Genomic DNA, 20,407 nt, shown 5'->3' on the forward strand with positions numbered 1-20,407 from the left:
CTGTTGTAGCTTCTAATTATCTGGAGGTTGATAGAGGAGATGTGGAGATTGATTTTCAGCTCCTGTTTCTATGCCATCATGGCCTCCAGGAGGGGATTGTGTGTGTGTGTCTGTCTGTGGGTGTGTGTCTGTCTGTGGGTGTGTGTGTCTCGACACCTGGGTCCTCGCCACCCTCTGTGTGTAAATCTAAAATAAGGGAGTTGCCCTGCAGCTCCTGTTTGATCAGACTTTAACATGTTGCCACTCTAAAACCTTTCATTCAACCATTAGAGTTTATGGGCCTGCACTCACATACCTGCCATATGTTCATAAATATATAATTTATCTTGTTTCATGTTGATTTCTTTCCTTCAGTTACGAACACTTAAGATGTATCCTGGGTCCTTTAAGGTAACGACATAATAGATCATACGCTGCAAATACATGATTAAAGCTCATAGTGACATTTAATCTATTAAATGCAATAAAAATGCTAATAGGGCTGCTGATAATCATTACAATAGTCCATTATGCAGCCCCATTCCTCTGATATTTCCATGCCACCCTCTGCCTCTGATAGTGGTACAGCCTCCTCGTGGTGGACACGCCCTAAGCCCAAAGTAATTGGTTGTTTAGGCGACCAAGCCTTCACTCACCGTCGCTGATTGGAGCGTCGCACCGTCGCACGGCCTGGATGCTGAGAGCCGCGTCAAGTCACCGGCAGACTGGCAGGACGGAACCGGAACAAAGGGGATTTAACTACAAAATAAAAGCACATTTGGTGAGTGAAAATGGAGCACTTCCAAGACTTTTCAGAGATGCGTGATATTTGTATTTATTCAAAGTTTAGCAGTGTCAGCGCAACCTGTAGGCTACATGAAACACTAGGCTATGCGAATAAAATCATAATATACATTAGCATACATACTTTTTGCAACATTTGCAACAGTCTATCTTTCTTACCTTTTATAGATGTTTGTTAGTTAGCCTAATTAATATCAAAGTGTTGATTTTACAAAAAACAAAAAAAAACAAACCATAAATGTAATCTTATAGGTAAACAGATTGCATTATGTGGCAGTGGTTGAACCCTTTTCTAACCCTATGCAACCTTAGGCCACACAAGGTTATTTCCTTATGGGACTGTTGATAAAAACTGTCATAGTTTACATGCACTGTGAAAAAAAAAACAAAAGAACAATAAACTAACATTTTGGTTCCTCCATGAATTAAACGGTTGTCTAAAAAGTGCATGAAAAAGTGTCAATAAAATAGGAACTGTAATGTTGGCTTTTATTTTGAAAGCAAAAAACCGGAACACTCACTTGCATCTCCGTGCTGACTCGACGGTGGTGATGATGCTGCGGTCTGCTGGTCCCGGACCGGCTAGGAAGGCATCCATCTGGTGTGTGTGAGTGTGTATGTGAATGTGTATGTGTGTGTATCTCCTTGGGAAGTGCCATCCACGGATTGTGTTGCATTTTTCTGGTTCCTGTCAGAAAGTGTCCACACAGAGCCGAGTGGAGCAGAGCAGCAGCAGCAGCAGCAGCAGCAGCAGCAGCATCGGGCCTGTAGAGAGGAGGTACGTGGTGCACATCATCAGCTTTATTCTTCTGAGAGGTGGTGGAGGAAAATCCTCTCCTGGAGCCTGGAGACTTTTGTTTCCATGCCCCCCTGGCTTACAACACGTCTGGGTGTCTGCCTGCCCTGGCTGCTCCTCTGCTCTTCCTGTCATCCACCCACCCTCCCTGGACTTAAAACACACACCCTGAGGTGCAGCCACGCCGCTCCACCTGGCAGCAGGGGGGCTCTACTACCTACTATCACACCGCTAAAGCCACTTTGCGCTGTTTATTTAAAGCGAGCAGGTCGCTGTGCAGCAGGCAGCAGGCAGCAGGGCAGAGGAGGGACTATACGGGGACGGACCGGGAGCCGGGAGGCGGTTTCTAGGTCGATAATGAAACGCTGTGCAGCCGCTCGCTCACGCCGGATCTAGACCGGTTTCTTTGTGTCAAGTCGCACAAGTAGAAGTGTCATCTCATTGCGTTTACACTCCACCGGCAGAATCACTGGATTTACCGGCCTGATGGCTGTATGGCTGCTGGTAATTTACCTATATAGGGTATTGCATGGGTTATTAATATTTATGGGCAAATAAAAAAATATAAATATAAAGACATTTCTGCAGGTATTGGGGCCTGCAGTGTAATAATTGCAATTGAAAACACCTGATTTAACTGTAGGCCTACCTTATGCACAGTGGCTTTATTATCGATCTCATAGGATATCTGATCCAGTGAAGCACAGATTTATTTTGTAAGTGTGTAACCAGGTAATAAGAGCTCACCTGTTTATTATTTACTACCCGGCCTCAACTTCTATAGTGGTTACTGAGCTATAGGGCCTGTAATGTAACAGCAACTTTATCACAGCCTGTAGCTTGCTTCCTTGTTGTTATGGTGGGGTAATGTGTCCGCCCTCCGACTTGACTTGCAGCCCGTTTGTATTAATGCATGATCACCATCATCATCATCAGCCTCCCTGCACATTATCATCCATCAGATCTGGATGTGTGAAGGAGTCCATGCCATGCAGTAAAGTTGCCGCACCCTCATACGTACGCACCCTGCACGCACACTTTACACGCAAGCACGCAGGGTGGACACACATAGACACACACACACACACACACACACACACACACACACACTCACACACACAATACATCACATCATTAATAGACTTGTGTAAAAGGGAAGGGAGGAGGCAGATCTTGGAGATTGTGTCTTTGTTGTTGAAGAATAGTTCACTGATTTGGTGTTTTTCGTTTTATCCTGCAGAGGTTAAACTGCCTGGCATGTACAAAGGAACATGAGAGAGTGGGAAATTAGTATGAGATAAGATTTTGTGTATTATGACTTATTTTATTATTATTATTTCTTACCTCAGTAATGCTCTGGAGTTCCCTCTTGCGTCCCGGTTGAGAATCTCTAGAGTACATTAGAGCTTCTTTGCATTTACGTCATGCAAGAGAAACCCACCTCAACTCACTTCATTTCTATTTCTCACTCAGTCACTATGAGTCTTTTGTATTTGGCTTCATGCTGAGTGAACATCATTGTATAGTGGTTTTATGCTGCTTCAGGCTTTTCAAAAATAATGGTCTTATTGACCCTTGTTTGCCTTATTGTGATCCACAACTGGACTCACCACTACATCACGGTCCGCTGGGACGTCAGGCCACAGGCGGTGACTGACACAGCCTCCTCAGTGCTGTAGCTGATGTCAGACACTGCCTGACAGACCAGTCTCAGAGCAGCATCACTGACTCTTATCTCTCGCCTCCAGTCTTTCTACACTGTGTCAAGATGAGGTAAAATGTTGATTTTCTCGAGTTTAGTGTAGAAATGTAAATATTTGTGGATTACAGCGTTGGACTGGAGAACCAAAGAGTTAAAAAGTTGTGTTTGCTGTAACTTTTCTTGCTCTTTTATTGTAGTTTTTTTTGCACAGTCTATCAGATTACAGCTATTATAGGAGCTGCAACTGATGTCTGACAAAAAGTGTTCCATGTATTTTTCTCCTCCAGAGCCATAGCCATGTCTTCCAGCGCAGCGATGGTGAGGATCCTGATAAAGGGTGGCAAGGTGGTGAACGACGACTGCACCCAGGAGGCCGACGTCTACATTGAGAACGGCATCATACAGCAGGTGGGGAAGGAGCTGATGATCCCAGGTGGGGCCAAAGTGATCGACGCCTCGGGCAAACTGGTCATCCCCGGGGGCATCGACACCAGCGTCCACCTGGAGGAGAGCTTCATGAACGCCACCACGGCAGACGACTTCTACAGCGGCACCAAGGTAACGTCCTGCTGGAAAAGGAGAGCAAGTGACACTGTCCTAAAACAACATTTATTCAGGACAGTTTTTCTTTCTAATAACATTGTTCCATTGATGTTAATTTTACCCAAGATGTCAGTGATGCTTGTTGTGTGCGATGAGACTGCTTTCTTGATATTTTGGGATCAAACATGGCAGTTATTTTAGACAGATTTACTTTTCTTCAGACAGTAAGATGCCAAAATAAGAAACAGGATGTTAGAATTTGATTAAAACTAAACTAAAATTACAAATAAAACGTTTAAATACAATGAAAACTGTGTATTAAAACTAAACTAGGCAGCTTGTGGTGACAATTTGAATATTACTGCTGCTCAGACATATGGTCAGCTATTAAGTCATTACATACTTTGCATGATCCTACTCCGATGGCATCTGTCTTGGAAGATGATCCTTCTAAGATGATCCTTGATTAATTGATTAGTCTGTGGACAGAAAATGTGTCTGATCGATTCTCAAACAACCTCATTAACATCCGAAGACGTCAGTTTAGACTCTGGATTTCAAGTGACTGTCCACTGCTTTGTTTAATCCAGAGCGATAGATATAACTGTTATATCTATCGCTCTGGTTTAATCATGTGTGAACCAATGTGAACCACATAAACAATGGACACGTGTGAAATAGCAAAGAGACATTTCAAATTTTAAGAACAAGGTGCGACCTTAAACAAGCAGGCCACCAAGTGCAAGCCAGATGCACCGTGTAAACACAGGGATGATTTGGCATTTTGCTGTTGGCACTGTAGCTCAGTCCAGACTACAAGCTGCCAGAAATACTGAGATGGAGTCATCGAGGTTGCTGTTAGGACTGGGATATCCCGCCTTGCTTCAGGCCACCATGATGACTCATCAACAGTCTGGAGCTCTTTGGGATGATAGGATGGGATGGGATGGGAGCTGAGAAATGACGGGACGCTGGGATTCAGATGTTTCGTGACTGGGCAGACCGGTAGACACTGGTGACAGACACTATTCTCCACTGTTCCCCCTCTCTCTCTCTCTCTCCTCTCTCTCTCCTCGCGGCCCCTCCCAAACCCTCTTCGCTCGCTGCTGCCGTGCTCCCTGAATAATTCCAGAAACAAATGCAGATGAGCATCTGTTTCCATGGTGACCACGGGGCTGCTGCAAAGACTGCCGCAAAGCCTTTTCACTCACGCTATTGTGCTTGGAGACAATGGTTCTCAGACCCACACCCCCCTGGTTTTTCCCTCCCACTGCACACTCCTCCACTCTCCCGGGTCAGCTGACAGATGCTCGGTGAAGCAGGCACTTATACACAAAACACACTGTGTCCTCTCTCTTGTTTGGATTATTAAGGTTTACACTAGTTTAAAACGTAAATCTGTTACTGGAGGATAAAAATTAAAAAGTGCTGATATAGTAGATGATGAATGCCTCTTGATTATACTGTGAGAGGGATCCAATCCCTGGATTTTAACTGCTCTGGATTTATATTTCCCCTCAGCAGTAGTCTGCATATAACCATAAAGATAAGCATTAATGGCAAATGAGGCTTTTACTTTTATGCTCACAGTGAGAGATGCGCTGGTTAGTGGATTATGGTCTCTTTAGTATTTACGGACTTAATGAATCAATATCTCCTGCGTCAGTGTCACTTAATGGCCTGGTTTATTCTTCATCCCAGTTAATTTAAAGGTCTGCTTATCAGTCAACCTCAGGTCACATTGGTTTAACACTGCCTATGAATAAAAACACGGGTGAAATCAGGACAACAGAGCACAAAATGTCATTCTCTCACCAAATGACAGAAGCAATACAACGCAATTACTTCTGGTAATAAGTGACAGAATTACATCTTGCATCTAAGTGATTGGTTGGGTGTTTTTCTGCGTCTCTTCCAGGCAGCTCTGGCTGGTGGTACAACAATGGTGATTGGACACGTCCTGCCTGAGAAGAATGAGTCTTTGCTGGAAGCCTACGATCAGTGCCGCAGCTCGGCCGACTCCAAAGCCTGCTGTGACTACGCTCTGCACGTGGGAGTTACTTGGTGGGGGCCCAAGGTACGGAGCCCACAAGATGGAGCCTTTATTCCTTCATCTTTATGTTTCAAGATAAAATTCATATTCGGTTTCTGTCTAAACTGTTAAACATCAGTCCTACTCAGGAGACAGTTGGTTCCTCTTGTACCTCTGTTAGTGATCTCCTACTAACGCTAACTCGAACAAATAAACCTCAACAAAATCGCACAGACAAGAATTAACTGTGCTCATTTGTTTTGTACAAGGAAACTCCAGGATAAAATTTAAAAAAAAATGCTAGAGCTCATTTACACCCTCTCCTCCTGCAGGTACGAGCTGAGATGGAGAAGCTGGTGAAAGAGCATGGAGTGAACTCCTTTCAGATGTTCATGGCCTACAAGGACATGTTCATGCTGAGGGACAGTGAGCTCTTCCAGGCGCTGCAGCAGTGTAAGGACATCGGAGCTATCGCAAGAGTCCACGCTGAGAACGGGGAGCTGGTGGCAGAGGTGAGGGGAATCATTTCGTTGTACTTTTCCTACAATTTACAAATCTATTTCCAAATGTATCTTGTACTAATGTGTTCTATATGAGCATGATCTGATCCACGGCGTCTCTTTTGTCTCTGTTCAGGGTGCAAAGGAAGCACTGGACCTAGGCATCAGTGGCCCTGAGGGCATTGAAATCAGCAGACCTGAGGAGGTATGATATCCATGCATCCACTTTGTGTCTCTGTTAAACTAAATTAAATAAGTCTATTTAAATAAACCCAGTGTCTCTCTCATGATGATTTCTCATGGGTGTGTGTGTGTGTGTGTGTGTTTTTACAGTTGGAGGCAGAGGCGACCCACAGGGCAATTACCATCGCCAACAGGGTGAGTGAGATCACAAGGCCATTCTAATAGTACGGCTATGGGGATGTCAATGTGCTGGTTGGTCTGTTTTTTTTTTGGATCGGACTGAAATAATTGAACAACTATGGCTTGTGCTGAGTGTTTGGAAAGACGTTCATAGTTCATGTTGACTCTCATTCCCTCACCACCACCATCAAATCGAGGTTTTCGCTTATAAAATAAGCGAAAACCTAAAAGATGTCGCAAAATGTTCATGGTTCTCAGAGGTTGATCTTTTGACTTGAGGTTCATATTTGTGATCCGTTTCCACAACTATTGGATGGATTGAGATGATATTTGTATCAGACGTTCACCTCTCCAGCTGGACTTTTATGAGCCAAACATAACTTGATTTTGATTTTGTCCCATAAAGTGGTCAAAATAAAATGTGTCTAATAAAATGGTTATGACCAAATACTGAAAATTAATGACTTTCCCGTCACCAGACTCAGCTGCACTTTGTGTTGGTTGTAATTTGCATATGCTAGCATGCTAAGATGTCAAACTGCATATGGCCTTGTTTAAAATGATTACATATGTATCTAAAACCTGTGTGTGTGTGTGTGTGTGTGTTTTCTTGTAGGCCCACTGCCCGATCTATCTTGTGAATGTGTCCAGTATGTCTGCAGGAGATGTTGTGGCTACAGCCAAGATGCAAGGTGGGGCCTATTTACATTTTACTAATCAATACTGTATTATTAATCAGTTTTATACACACCTACATCTTACTAAATTTGAAAATAATATCTAAAATGAAATTATAGGACATTCACGTTCATGTTTACTTGGTCAGAGGCATATTTTCCTGAGCATTTTGGAGTCATGGTGGTTAATCTTTTAATCTCTTGATTGTTTAATCCGTGCCCTTTTTCTTGCAGCTCTCCTCTCACTGACGTTTAATCCAGTCTGTGTTAATATTGTGCTGTTTAACTACAGGTAAAGTGGTCCACGGAGAGACCACCACGGCTCACGCTGTGCTGAACGGTATGCAGTACTATCACCAGGACTGGGCCCACGCTGCCGCCCATGTTGTCGTACCGCCTCTCCGCCTCGACCCCAATACTCCAAATTTCCTAATGAGCCTGCTGGGAAAGTAAGTGCTATAAATTTGACTCGTCCTGTTTGTTTCCACTTCTTCACCAAACCTGTGTGTGACCTTCTTTTTAACTCTGTTCCGCCCGCAGCGACTCTCTGAACGTTTTGGCGTCTGACCACCGTCCATTCACCATCAAACAGAGAGCTATGGGCAAGGATGATTTCACAAAGATCCCTCATGGGCTCCCTGGCATTCAGGACCGCATGAGCGTCATCTGGGAGAAAGGAGTGGTATGTGTAGCTCTTTTGTTCTCATCTTGCAGTGGAGAACCTCCACAATCAGGATATCTGTTTTGGTTTTGGGAGGATATTGATTTGAACTTTAAAAAAAAAATACTATATAGACTGGCCGAAGAGGCACAAAGAGCATCTCCTACTTTTAGTGCATCGGCATAAATTCATCACTCAGATTACAAACATATTTTAATCTTTGTGTTTGTCATAATTCACAGATTGGAGGTAAAATGGATGAGAATCGCTTTGTTGCCGTCACAAGCTCAAATGCTGCCAAGATCTACAACCTCTACCCCAGGAAAGGCAGGATCATCGCAGGAGCAGATGCTGATGTGGTTGTCTGGGACCCAGAGGGATCCAAGTATGAAACTGGATACATCCATTCATCGACCAGATTGTCTCACTACGCCTCTCATCCCATAACTCAGAGGCTGATTAGGTTGTTGTTGTTTTGTTTTTTTTGCCTGGTTTAAATGGGTCATTTCTTTCTCTCACCTCCATCTGCAGGACCATTTCTGTGGACAACCAGGTCCAGGGAGGAGATGTAAACCTGTACGAAGGCCTTCGCTGTCATGGTGTTCCCCTGGTCACCGTCAGCCGTGGCCGCCTGGTCTACGAAAACGGGATGTTCACATGCGCCGAAGGCTCTGGAAAGTTCTGCCCCCTGAGAACCTTCCCAGATTATCTTTACAAGAAGATGGTTCAGAGGGAAAAGGTATCGGACACACCAGGATTCATGTATCGGCAGAGTGGAGTGGATTTCCATTAATTAACAGGCCATTTATTAAACATAGTCCTTCATTGATTTCCATGAAAACAACTTAGATATACCGCACAGTTTAAGATGTAATTATATTTTTTGTGCATTTGGTATAAGGAACACTACAATTAATCACTATATCGGTAGAAACATGTTCTCCATCTACTACTAACTGTCCACATTTTTAAAACTGACTATGCTGCATAGTTTTAAACTGTTGCCTGTGTGAATGATGTGATGTGTGAAGTGATATGTATTATTTATTGCATTTTGTATTGTGTATTGTTTGAACGTATCAGCACTTTAAAGGGGCAGCTCTCCTATTTCGTTGTACAGTTATGCATAACGACAAGTAAAGGCTATTCTATTCTATTCTAATGCTGCTATTATTATTGAATTATTATTTTCTAAGTTAACATGTTCATTAATCAGTTTGTTCATGTGTCTCTGATCCTACCAGTGCCAGGCTGTGAAAGCTGTGGAGCGGGAGCCGTACACAGGTGAAGTGGTCGCCGTGGTCAACTCAGGAAAGAGGGACTTTGGGGCTTCAGATCTGGACACTCCGACACGCCCCTGCACCCGGCACGGCAACATGAGGGACCTCCATGAGTCCAGCTTCAGCCTGTCTGGTGAGGACTAACACATTCACACAGGGATATGATGTTATTTGTTTTTCATTTCATGTGTGCATGAAATGATGTATGTGTAAGAGAAAGTGATTTTCAAGCTGTGTCTGTTTATAAACTGAAAACACTGACAGGTGGTGTATGTTTGGTACTGTACAGTCTTGTTTGCTGCATTTTGGCTCTGCTGCTCTGGTCTTAAAAGAAATCTGAATATTGGCCTGGTGAGGGAGCTGTAGTTTAAGTAACTCAGAAAGCTACAGTGACAGTGCATCTTATCAGCCACACACAGGCTGTGCTTGGTCCAGACTGTTACAGCTCCTCAGCTGTGGGACTGACACCTGTATACGGGATTTTAAGCATTTATTATGACAGATTTGTAATTTCATCACACGTTACTTTGCTAAATTAAAAAAGGTATAACAAACTTAAACCGTCCTGTGTTTTAGCTCCATTTTTCACATTTATGTATACTGAGTTTGAAGAGATACCCCAGTACTCTTTTTAATTTTTTGGAGAGTGTTTTAGCTTTAGAAAGACGTGAAACAAAACTCTTTGACCGAACTTGAACCAGGGATGTTGTGGTTTACTGTGGGTGCCTTAAGCCTTAAGGTGGACCTCTGGGGAACAGTAGTGTACTCTTACGTCATTGAAGAATCGTTTTACATAATCTGTACAGTATCTTGGTGCCTGAGGATTAATTTTGCTTAGAATAATAACACAGTTTTCAGAACACAGTTTGAGAAACAGCATTATCCAGACTTATTCTATTCAGATTATACTTAAATAATAACAATAACTTGGCAGTAACAATAAATGGTTTGAGCAGCATCTTAAATGGCATGAGAGGAATTGTTTTGATCTTTTAAAGTATGTTGCAATCCTTAAATCTGATTGGATCTGCTCTGGTTGATTATAAGCCGTTTACAGAACCCTATGCAAGACCATAAGAAAATATGGTTGAGCTGCTCTTAAGTCCTATTAGTAAAATCCAGCTTCTCCACTGTGTAACCTCTGTGCGATCCGGTGTTTGCAGGTGCCCAGATCGATGACAACATTCCAAAGAGATCCTCGGCCAGGATCCTGGCTCCTCCTGGAGGCAGATCCAGCGGGATCTGGTAACTAATCAGGCGGCCGTCACATGAAGCGGAAGAAAGATACCTGAGGGAGACATAATGGCCAAGCAAAGATCACTTGTTTTTCTTTCTGGAAGCTTAGAATACATGTGGGGTAATGGAGTCATGTTGTCATTTTGAACTCAGCACAGTAATTTAGGATTGTAAACTATTAAACCTTATGACATTGCCGTTATAATATTGGAACATGGATCAAAAAAACTTAAAATTAAAAAAAAAAAACTTGTTAAGTGATTATAGCTACCAAATTTCAGTCAAGTGATAACCAAAAACACTCAGCAAATAAAAAATAAAAAATGTTGCCAGTGAATTATTTTGGCTATTGGATCACGTTAGGGGAAAATAGTTTTAGGAATGTGAAGGTGAGTCTTGGTTTTTATGATGCGATTGTTTTACCTCACTGTAAAGTACGATTTTGCACTTGTATCATGTACTATTTAGATGCCTTTCTACATGATTTAATGTCACAAATGTCACAAATGTCTTTTAACTGCGACTCATGGTGAATGCAATGTAATAAATTATTACAAGGGTGTCGGCATGACATTAATATGTCAGCTATTGAAATTAAATGAAAAAAAAATGAAAAAAAGTTGCAATTGACCAAGTGATGAAAAACAAGCTAATGTAAACTGACCTTTTACATGTATTTGTTTGTTTATTTATTTTTTATATTGCGTTATTTGAGCTATTTTCCCTTTGATGCTACTGCACTCGAGTTATTTCCTGATAAAGAATGAGGTCTTTGTTCAGTAGTTCATCATTGTCAGATTAGCATTTCAGATCATGTTTACAGCCTTATAGCAGAATAGACTTCTGTTTCCACCCCTACCAAATGTGAATGATCTATGCTGTGTGTACTGTGCATGGTAGCATAGTTAGAACTACTGTAGTGAGCACTAATATTTCAGCATTCATTGTGAGCATATTCATTTAACCACAGAGAGCAAAAAGTCTCACCCAAACTGCCTTTTTCTCACCCGAGAACACTGACACCCTCAAACACACCCTCCCATACTGACGCTACAGGTCGTGACCTCTGACATGTTGACTACTGTTGTTTGTTTCTTCTTTTTTTTTTTATTAATATGTTCTGGTTTGAACCCATTCCTCCGACTGACACGTCCAATGTAACACAGCACTGTGAAGCTTAGAGAAGGTGAAGTGATCCCCCGCAGCGTTCACGCTGAAGTTTTAACTCAACAGCAGAGATATTAGTGAATGAATGTTATTTCTTCAGGGGATCAAAGCCGTCACATGCCAGTGAAAGCTCGGCTTCATAACTGGAAGGCATGCTTGTTTAGCAACTACAGAAAAGCACTGATACTTTGTCGAATTCTCAACTACTGTATTTTTATCGTTTGTTTTTAGTTACAGTATTTTTCCTTGTGAATAAATGTCTTAGATTATGATTCTGCATCTGTATTTTTTGCAGTGTAAGCAGGGATGCACACAAGATTTAGCTCATGTTTAGACCCAGCTTTGTTCAGAAGGTCATGGTGCTACAGTCAAAGATAGTTTTTTGGACAGATTTCACCTTTGATCTTTCAGAAGCTACAGCAGATCTTGTTGTGTCCTTCTCCTCCCAAATGTACACTGGTGCTGAACAATGTGTTGTCACATTGAATTCCTTTTCATCTCTTCTTTTTTTTTGTCTTGCAGCTCTTTATCACATGATTTGAGTGCAAATAAACCACAATGAATCTACTTCATCGGAGTCTGGTCTCTCATTACTACATTAACTCAAGTACAACTTTAAGATACTTTTGCTTCATTTGGAGTACATACAATTAATTCTACTTTACACATCTACATTCAGGAGAAGATACAGGACCTTTTCACTCCACTATTTTTACTCAGCAGTGGTTACTAATTATTTTTAAACCAGTGGTTTTCAGCCTTTTTGGCTTGTGACCTCTAACAAAACACTTCTCAGATAATTTCGCAGAAAATAACCATTTAAATACCAAAGAGGCACGACTCTCCAGTGTTTCACACACACGATACAAAACAAAATTGTAGCAGAAGCGAGTTGTTCCCTTCAGATTTATCTTGTGACCTGTTGGAGGGAGCCTGATCCCAAGGTGGGGAATCACTGCATGTGGTTAAATCTAGCTCCACCTCCAACAATAACATAGTGTTTTTTTTTTAATCAGAATTAACAATCTAATGATGCATTCAAGTCATTTTAAAAGCAGATTTTTTTACTTGTTATGAAGGGTTTTTGCATAGTCGGCAAAACTACAATGAATTACTTTACACTAAATATCATTGTGTTTTGATCATTTTGTCCACTGTTTCCTCACATTTTGTAAGGTTAATCAGTTAATCCAGGAAGCAGATTAATTGATAATGAAACTAATTGTTTGAATCAGCTCTGGTTGTTGTATTAACACTTGTGTAAGTGAAGTAAAGGATGTAATTACTACATTTCTTATCCAGCAGCAGATGAAACAGCAATATAAGGCATTTTTTTGTGTGGCTTGACCTCACTAAAACCTTAGTCACTAGCAGGCCCTAAAATCCAACCAGACACATCATGTGTCTCTTAGCTGGAACAGGCCAAAGTCCTATTTATAATGAACCTTTAGCAGCATGGAGTCGGGCGCATGCGCAGTGGGAGCTGGATTGTTGCAGCCCCAGACAGGGCGGCCCGTTACCAAGCACTGCACCGCGCAGGGTCTGACAACGACGACAGCAACGGGCATTGACATAAGGAAAGACTGCCAGCGTGATAACAACACAGACACTCCTGAATACAGTGAGTATTTCAACGCACGACGGATCCGCTGAGCCGCTTCGTCCCCGCTCGGTTCTGGGTTTTGTGCGTGTTTTGCGGGGGAGGGGGTGAAGCGGTGTTTTATTCCCAGGCACTGAGGATATTTCCCGTGCACTGACAGTCCTGAGGTATTCGGGGAGGCCTGTAGAGGGGGCCGCTGGAAGACCAGCGTTGCGGGTTTTTCAACCAGGAGGCACCAGGCGAACGGGCTCATTTATTGTTCTCAGCTCAGGCTTGAAATGTCAGACCCCCGCCCATTTCTCCGGGCTCACACTGGAGGGTCTTTGCACTCTGGGTTGCTTTCTGTCTTTTTTTTTGCTGCAGTCATTACCGGAGCTTTCGCTGAGGCCCGGCTCTTTTTTGGGGGGGGAGAGAGAATAGATTGACTTCCCTTTCGTGCGCCACCCTCGATGCAATAGTTCATATTTACTAGGAATTACAGCCATGCAGAAAGGTCTGCGCCTGTTAACGTGGCACAACCTGCGTGTTTTTTGGTCATATAAACGGATTTATTGTTGCCTGTACGGTCGAAGGTTAGAATCATGCAATTGTAGGCTGGCCAAGCCCCATGGGAGAAATGCTGGTGTAATGTGCGCTGCTGAAGGTGCATTCACAGGAGCCAGCAGTGTTATCACTACAAAACCACTGCCGTGCAATTTGCAACTAAGCGTGATTCAGTTGTTGTGAGTGTGAATGTGAGAGACGTGCTGTCAGCTGCAGACACACAGCGACGTGTGACCTTACAGCCATCATTTTTAAAGCCCCTGTCTCGTCTGCGTTGATGTGCATCTCTTTCCTTTTCTCCTATAGCTACTGCAGGGAAAGTCAAGGTGTCACTTTCCTCATTTCTGACACTGGTGATGAACAATCAAAGTGAGCATAGAGGAGGCCGGAGCTGTCAGATGTGTAAAGCAGCTCACAAACATCGGGATATTTCTGTTTAATCTAGGGGGGATTATGCTCACAACACATCTGTAGATTAAAGCTAAAGATGCCTCTCAGTGTGGTCTCTGTGTTTACACTGAGAAATGAAGTGCATGTCCCACAGGCCCATATCACTGGTCTCAGAGGTGTCTGGCCTAGTAGTCTAATAGGAAAAGTCCCCCTTAGGACATATAGGGAAATATATAACCTCTGGGAAGTCATTGTAAACAGAGACCCCCACCATGTCATATTAGAAAAATGTGCGCTCCAACATATTGACAGATTATGGGGTTTAATACTAATGCAGTATGTTCTGTATGAGTCCAGGATGATAAGACCAAGCAGTGGAATCCAACGAAAGTCGGTCAATATATGACTGAAGTCTGGAGCTGAAACAGCTGTAAAGACTAATCATTAATAAGAAGTTGTGTTGATAATCAATGAACTTGAGTCATTCAAAAGCAAACACACCAAACATCTCCTAGATCCAGCTTCTCGGGTGTGTTTTTATTCATCTTATGTGATGCTGGTTAAGTTTTGGGTTTCTGAAGTTATTTGAAAGATTAGTAACAAAGTTTTCCATAGCAGAGGATTGATCAAGAGGATAATAATTAGATGCAGTATCAGGTTTGCATTCTTCTGCCTTCAAGATGTTTGGTAGGTTGGTTAAAGGTTATGGGAAAGATCAGTGGAGGAGGTAGGAGGCAGTCTGGCTGAGGAGGATGGACAGCTCGAAAGTTGGACGAGACTAAGTCTTCAAACACCCCACCTTAACTTGATTATATGATAACAGTCATCAGTTAACTTTAGTTTACATACAGTTGTTGTTAATCAATGACAGGGAAATCAATCAGTTTGAAATGTTTAATGACGACTTTGTTGGTGAATGTCTTTTCTGTTCTTCAGCTCTTTTGAGATCCAGATTCAGTACCTGTCTTCCTTGTCTCTGTCTTGTGTGTTCCAGGTAGGGGATGGCAGTGAATGTGTACGCCACATCTGTGTCTATTGACAACCTCAGCCGACATGACATGCTGGCATGGGTCAACGATTCTTTGCATCTCACCTACACCAAGATCGAACAGCTATGTTCAGGTGAGGCCCGCCGCCCGAGGGGTTTGCGGTGCGTTTGCGGAGGATTTTTTGATTGAACGCTCTTCAAGATAAGAAATTAAATGTCTGTGTCTTCTGTGTTTTCCAGGAGCTGCGTACTGCCAGTTCATGGACATGTTGTTTCCAGGTTGCATCCTTCTGAAGAAGGTCAAATTTCAAGCCAAGCTGGAGCATGAATTTATACACAACTTCAAAGTTCTTCAGGCAGCATTTAAAAGGATGAGTGTTGACAAAGTCAGAGTCCCCTTCATATTTTTCCGTTTTTTACTCTATCACCCCTTGCACTTGCCTTAGATACATGCTGTATCACATGGAGCTATTCAAGCATTTCCTGTTTCCATCCTCCAGATAATTCCTGTAGAGAAGCTTGTAAAAGGGAAGTTCCAGGACAACTTTGAATTCGTGCAGTGGTTCAAGAAGTTCTTCGATGCCAACTATGACGGGAAGGAATATGACCCTTTACTAGCCAGACAGGGGCAGGACGTGGCCCCTGCCCCCAACCCAGGTGATCACTTTATCCACCACAAACCAAAGAGAAACCCAGGTAAACCAAACAGTTTTGCCTTCGCTTGCACGGTCTTGCTGAGCTTTTGGATGGCTCAAGGGCGCTCCCCCCCTGCAAGCAAGTGGTGTGAGCAGCACGATTCACAGAATGACTGCTGTCTTCTTTAGATCCATCTCACTGCCCAGCATTCACAAGCAACATGACACTGTAGGTATGAGTGAGTCACTGGTGGGATTGCACCAGGCGGGCGCCACAGTGAGTAGTGGGATGCAGCAGTTGGTGGGGTTGCAAAATTCACATCACGCAACTTCAGTTTCAACTCGCACCTCCCAATTCTAATTGATCTCGATCGGCAGCACCAGAGGACCTGCAGAAATATCACATGTAATGATTATCTCCAGTGTTGTGCATTACGCCGGTGATGCAGCGCTGTTGCAGCTTCATTTCTCTCAAAGTTGGACTGAAACAAGAAAGTGTCTCATTTTACTAACCTGAGTTAACGTCAGCCTGACCAGCCTTGCTCTGTCTCTGTCAAAGCTTTTTGCTTGAAAATCATGGCGAACAACCTGATTTGATTTTTAGCGTGTCATAAGCCTGCTTTGTGACTTTCTCACTGGCAAGCAGCGTGAGCAGAATGACTGCATTTATTTCAAAACTGTAATAATGCGTGTCGGCATGGTTTGACTTTGAGTTTCTTTAATACACTTCTGCTGAAGCACTTATAGAGGTTTGGCAGATTCTTTTTTTAGTTTTATCTCAAAATTTGGCTTTATATGTTTGGCAACCAAATTTGTATCTTTTACTGTATATCAGCTCTGTTTGTAAAACTTTTTGAAATCCATTCATAAAAATGCCATATCAAAAGACACTAAATTATGATACAAGCTGATAAAATCAGCTCTCTATAATGTGCTACATCCATCGCCACAGTTGCTACAAGGCCAAAATAAATGCAGAGATTCTGTGTGTACTCAAACGCTCAACATCTCTCACCATCTCTGACCAATCCAGGACCACAGAGGACATCTCCAACAGTTCCCAAAAACATGCCAACACCGCAGCGGGTCCAACACAACACTCCAGCCTTGAGGAAGAACCCGTCTTTGTCTAGAAATGGAGGCAGTGATGCTGAGATCATGGAGCTAAATCAACAGGTAGAGTTGCACAGAGAGGAGGGAGAGCTGTGGTCTGAGATCACGTCATCTTTTTTTTTGTCTCATGTATATGGAAGTAGTGTGCTGAATTAATTGGACTCTTACAGAGCAATAATATGACATGTTACAGAAGGACATGAATAAATAATGGAATTAATGAAAACAATGGTTAAATCCATTTAGCTACTTTGGTGTAGGTGGTGTACTTTGCTGCTGTGAGGCTAGCATCACACTGTTGTAGCTTTAGAGTTATAGACACTTGTGCTTTTTCTCTCTATGATGAGTCATATTTTTTCTGATTATTTATTGCTTTCAATGCTTGGGAAATTGTTTGACTTTCCCTACAATTAATATTTTATGTTGTAATCTACACCAGATTTATTATTTACCAAATGCAAAGGCAGTCAATTGTTGTTTACACCTATGAATAGATTTAAAGTGAAAAAGACAGGAGACAGTTTCGCCTGATACCTTTTATTTACAGTGGTTTACAAATACTTTTTTTTTCTGAGACTGCCCGCATCAACATGACGTTTCTTTTTCCGTCCTAAGTTGATGGAGTTGAAGTTGACCGTAGACGGACTAGAGAAGGAGAGAGACTTCTACTTCAGCAAATTACGGGACATCGAGCTGATCTGCCAGGAGCACGAGAGCGAAAACAACCCCATCCTCAGCAAGATAATCGACATTCTCTACGCAACAGAGGTACAGTATCTTTGCATTAACAGCATCAAATCTGCAATGCACCATTGCAATCTGTGTGTTTGTTTCTCACAGTTCATTACTAGAGAGGAGTGAAGTGACTTTGACATTTTTAATAATGACTAAAAGTCCCGCTTTAGACTATCATGATACTCAACAATGCAGAGATGTTGTTCCTACAGTATAGTACTTCTGTTTTCAGTATGTTTCCCATTAAGTGAGTTAAGTGACCTTGGTTCTAAGTTTTTTGACAGCGCAAAAGTTAAGTGGGAGCATCTGATAAATATCAGTGCATTGAAACCAGGCACAGAAACCAGTTTGAATGTCCAAACATAATCCAGTTTAAAAAGAAGTACAAAGAAATAATTTTATATATACAAGAATGAGGGTGTTTGACAAATCACAAGGTGCTTATTATTTATTTAATTATTTGGGTATTTATTTACCTCTTTATTATTTGTTGCTCTCTTGGTGTTACCTTCAGTTTGTCCTTGTATATGTATGTGCCTATATATGGGGATACGTGAGATAAAGTTTATTGATAATATATTTAGAATAAATCCAGCTAAATTAACTTATTGTATAGATTATAATGACAAGAAAGCAAGATAGTTAATTTATGAATAAGGGGGAGTAGGGAGTGGGAGTGGGAGTAGATAAGTTTCACTTCTTCCCGCTCCTTTTCAGATATGAAAAAATCCAATCATTATGTATTATTTTCATTTTTTCATGTGTTGTCTTTTGGAAAGTATTTACTTTTTATGTCTGTCCACTGTATTACAGTATCACTTTCTTATTTCTTTTTTATATGTGCGGAATAAACTGCTAAGGCTATGAAGAAGACATGTTATCTGCATTGGCGCAGTAATAACTTTTCCTTGGAACATTAGTTTCACAGAATTATAAATAGGCTACTTGAATTAATCCCCAATGGAAAATTGTTATGTTAAACAGTTATGTTACAGTCCATTTCACAAATATAAGAATAATATATAATATATACCACTGCCAATAATAAAAAAATAAATGCCATTCACATGCTAACAAATTAACTGCTGTTTAAAGGATTTCAATGCTGTGATGGATTTGTATACGGAAAGTAAACAAACAGGAAGAATGTAATGAGTTGTTGAAGATGGTGAAACAGAGACTTCACATCTCTAATTTGAATATCTTCTCTCTCTTGTGCATCTCAGGAAGGCTTTGCGCCTCCAGAGGATGAAGAACTCGATGAACAAGCTCACCTGGACCAGGATGAATACTGAACCCCTCATCTCCCTCCCCCATAACATCTCCATCCTCCCTTTAGTTTTCTTTTTGCCCTCATTTGTTTTCTACTCTCTCTGCACGCGCTCTATAAATACATTATCCCTACTCTCTGTCCGTCTTTTCCTTTCTTTCTCATATGAATATCTGTTCGTAACCTCCCCCCATCCACCCTCTGGCCATCTACATACTATACACAACTACTCCGCATCATCATTTGCTGCTCCTCTCTGCCTCCACTTTACACAGTAACAATAACAGTAATGTACAACATATCCCAGTTATTTCAGCATGAGAAACACAGAAAATCGAGCCGAGCCTGGCATGGAGGTTGTTATGGCAAACAGTGAATTTAACTCTGTAAATATTACTGACATTTTTTGATTTCTGAGAGAACAATGTATTTGCTCATTATGGAGTTATTTATTTGCCTTTGGTGCGCTGTTAACACTACTATTAGAGCACAGAACAACGCTGCTCCGATGTGCCATCAGGACACTCCCAGAGCTACTAAAAACTGTAACAGAAGTGACTTTTTAATAACAATTTCTTATTTATTTAACTTATATTTCAGTTAGGATAACTCTCTGTAGCAAAATTGGTGCAAATCTACTGTATATGAACTGACAGCTGAAGGCCCTGTGTGTCGTTTGAGAATAAGGATTGCGCTCGAGTCTGCATCAAGCTTTTGTTTTCTGTTACGGCGGTGGGGTCATGGCATGTGGAGACGCTGAAGGAAATTCTTTGGTGCAATGACTCAAGGCATTTGATCAGTGCTATGCGATAACTCATTATTGATCAGCAACATATCTGAGCATGAGAATGTTACACATTGACTGTGAATGAGTGATATTTTGTAAATGTATTTTGTGTGAAGATTTTTGTCTGATGTCGCACGATCCTGGTTAATTGCCATTGTATCTTTTAGGCGGACATGCAGTAGCCTTTGAGTTCAAGGTTTAGCAGTGGAGAGCCACCTACAGACGGACAACATGGTTATAGATTGTAGCAATTCTAATGTCTTACTGTAAACAAGGGAGCCTGACACTGAATTAATACAGACACATATGAACATGACAACCTTTGTCGTGTTTTTACTGCTAATCACATTGTGTTTAAACTTTTGATTTGCTTTTGAGTTGCCCAGGGTGTGCGAGTTGTAGTTTGGAAGAAAGTCAGTATTAAGTGACCAGTTGACTGGTCATAATTAGCATCCAGTTTAACCAAGGAAGTCTCCTAGTCCTTCCCCAGCTATTTTTATTTGCAAACTGGCTGTCGTCTGCTCTGGAACCTGCATTCATCGACCATGTAAACATCTACAGAACACTCATCTTTTGAGTTTTGAATAAATAAACAGTTGTGAAATA

At 41.8% G+C, this 20,407-nt stretch overlaps 2 protein-coding genes across 4 annotated transcripts; both read left to right on the forward strand.

The window, feature by feature from the left end:
• The first annotated feature begins 741 nt into the window (after nt 1-741).
• Nucleotides 742-12,310, forward strand: dpysl5a (dihydropyrimidinase like 5a). 2 transcript variants are annotated; one of them, XM_085767363.1, is made up of 13 exons: nt 742-760; nt 3,569-3,839; nt 5,743-5,901; nt 6,189-6,368; nt 6,493-6,561; nt 6,690-6,734; nt 7,336-7,411; nt 7,689-7,845; nt 7,937-8,078; nt 8,300-8,442; nt 8,589-8,796; nt 9,302-9,470; nt 10,501-12,310. In XM_085767363.1, the coding sequence occupies exons 2-13, from the start codon at nt 3,579-3,581 to the stop codon at nt 10,584-10,586; spliced, it is 1,695 nt and encodes a 564-aa protein (XP_085623489.1). In that variant the 5' UTR covers nt 742-760; nt 3,569-3,578; the 3' UTR covers nt 10,587-12,310. The 2 variants fall into 2 exon arrangements, with proteins under 2 accessions (XP_085623489.1, XP_085623488.1); XM_085767362.1 differs by lacking the exon at nt 742-760 and adding an exon at nt 3,202-3,352.
• An 857-nt stretch (nt 12,311-13,167) lies between these two features.
• On the forward strand, nt 13,168-20,407 carry mapre3a (microtubule-associated protein, RP/EB family, member 3a). 2 transcript variants are annotated; one of them, XM_085767364.1, is made up of 7 exons: nt 13,168-13,361; nt 15,268-15,395; nt 15,502-15,647; nt 15,762-15,957; nt 16,930-17,072; nt 17,625-17,777; nt 18,971-20,407. In XM_085767364.1, exons 2-7 carry the CDS (start codon nt 15,275-15,277, stop codon nt 19,037-19,039), a joined length of 828 nt encoding a protein of 275 aa, XP_085623490.1. In that variant the 5' UTR covers nt 13,168-13,361; nt 15,268-15,274; the 3' UTR covers nt 19,040-20,407. The 2 variants fall into 2 exon arrangements, with proteins under 2 accessions (XP_085623490.1, XP_085623491.1); XM_085767365.1 differs by having other exon boundaries at nt 15,762-15,918.

The sequence above is a fragment of the Trachurus japonicus genome, chromosome 22, assembly GCF_045865225.1.
Source record: "Trachurus japonicus isolate A0001 chromosome 22, Traja_1.0".
In the NCBI taxonomy this organism is placed as follows: Eukaryota; Metazoa; Chordata; class Actinopteri; order Carangiformes; family Carangidae; genus Trachurus; species Trachurus japonicus.

What these genes read in the sequence shown, in the direction of transcription:
- mapre3a (XM_085767364.1), top strand. Translation starts at nt 15,275, where the DNA reads ATGGCAGTGAATGTGTACGCCACATCTGTGTCTATTGACAACCTCAGC. An exon ending in AAAGGATGAGTGTTGACAAA is followed by an intron (nt 15,648 to 15,761) that starts GTCAGAGTCCCC and finishes TCCATCCTCCAG; the next exon opens with ATAATTCCTGTAGAGAAGCT. An exon ending in CAAACCAAAGAGAAACCCAG is followed by an intron (nt 15,958 to 16,929) that starts GTAAACCAAACA and finishes TGACCAATCCAG; the next exon opens with GACCACAGAGGACATCTCCA.
- dpysl5a (XM_085767362.1), top strand. An exon ending in CAATTACCATCGCCAACAGG is followed by an intron (nt 6,735 to 7,335) that starts GTGAGTGAGATC and finishes GTTTTCTTGTAG; the next exon opens with GCCCACTGCCCGATCTATCT. An exon ending in TGGGACCCAGAGGGATCCAA is followed by an intron (nt 8,443 to 8,588) that starts GTATGAAACTGG and finishes CTCCATCTGCAG; the next exon opens with GACCATTTCTGTGGACAACC.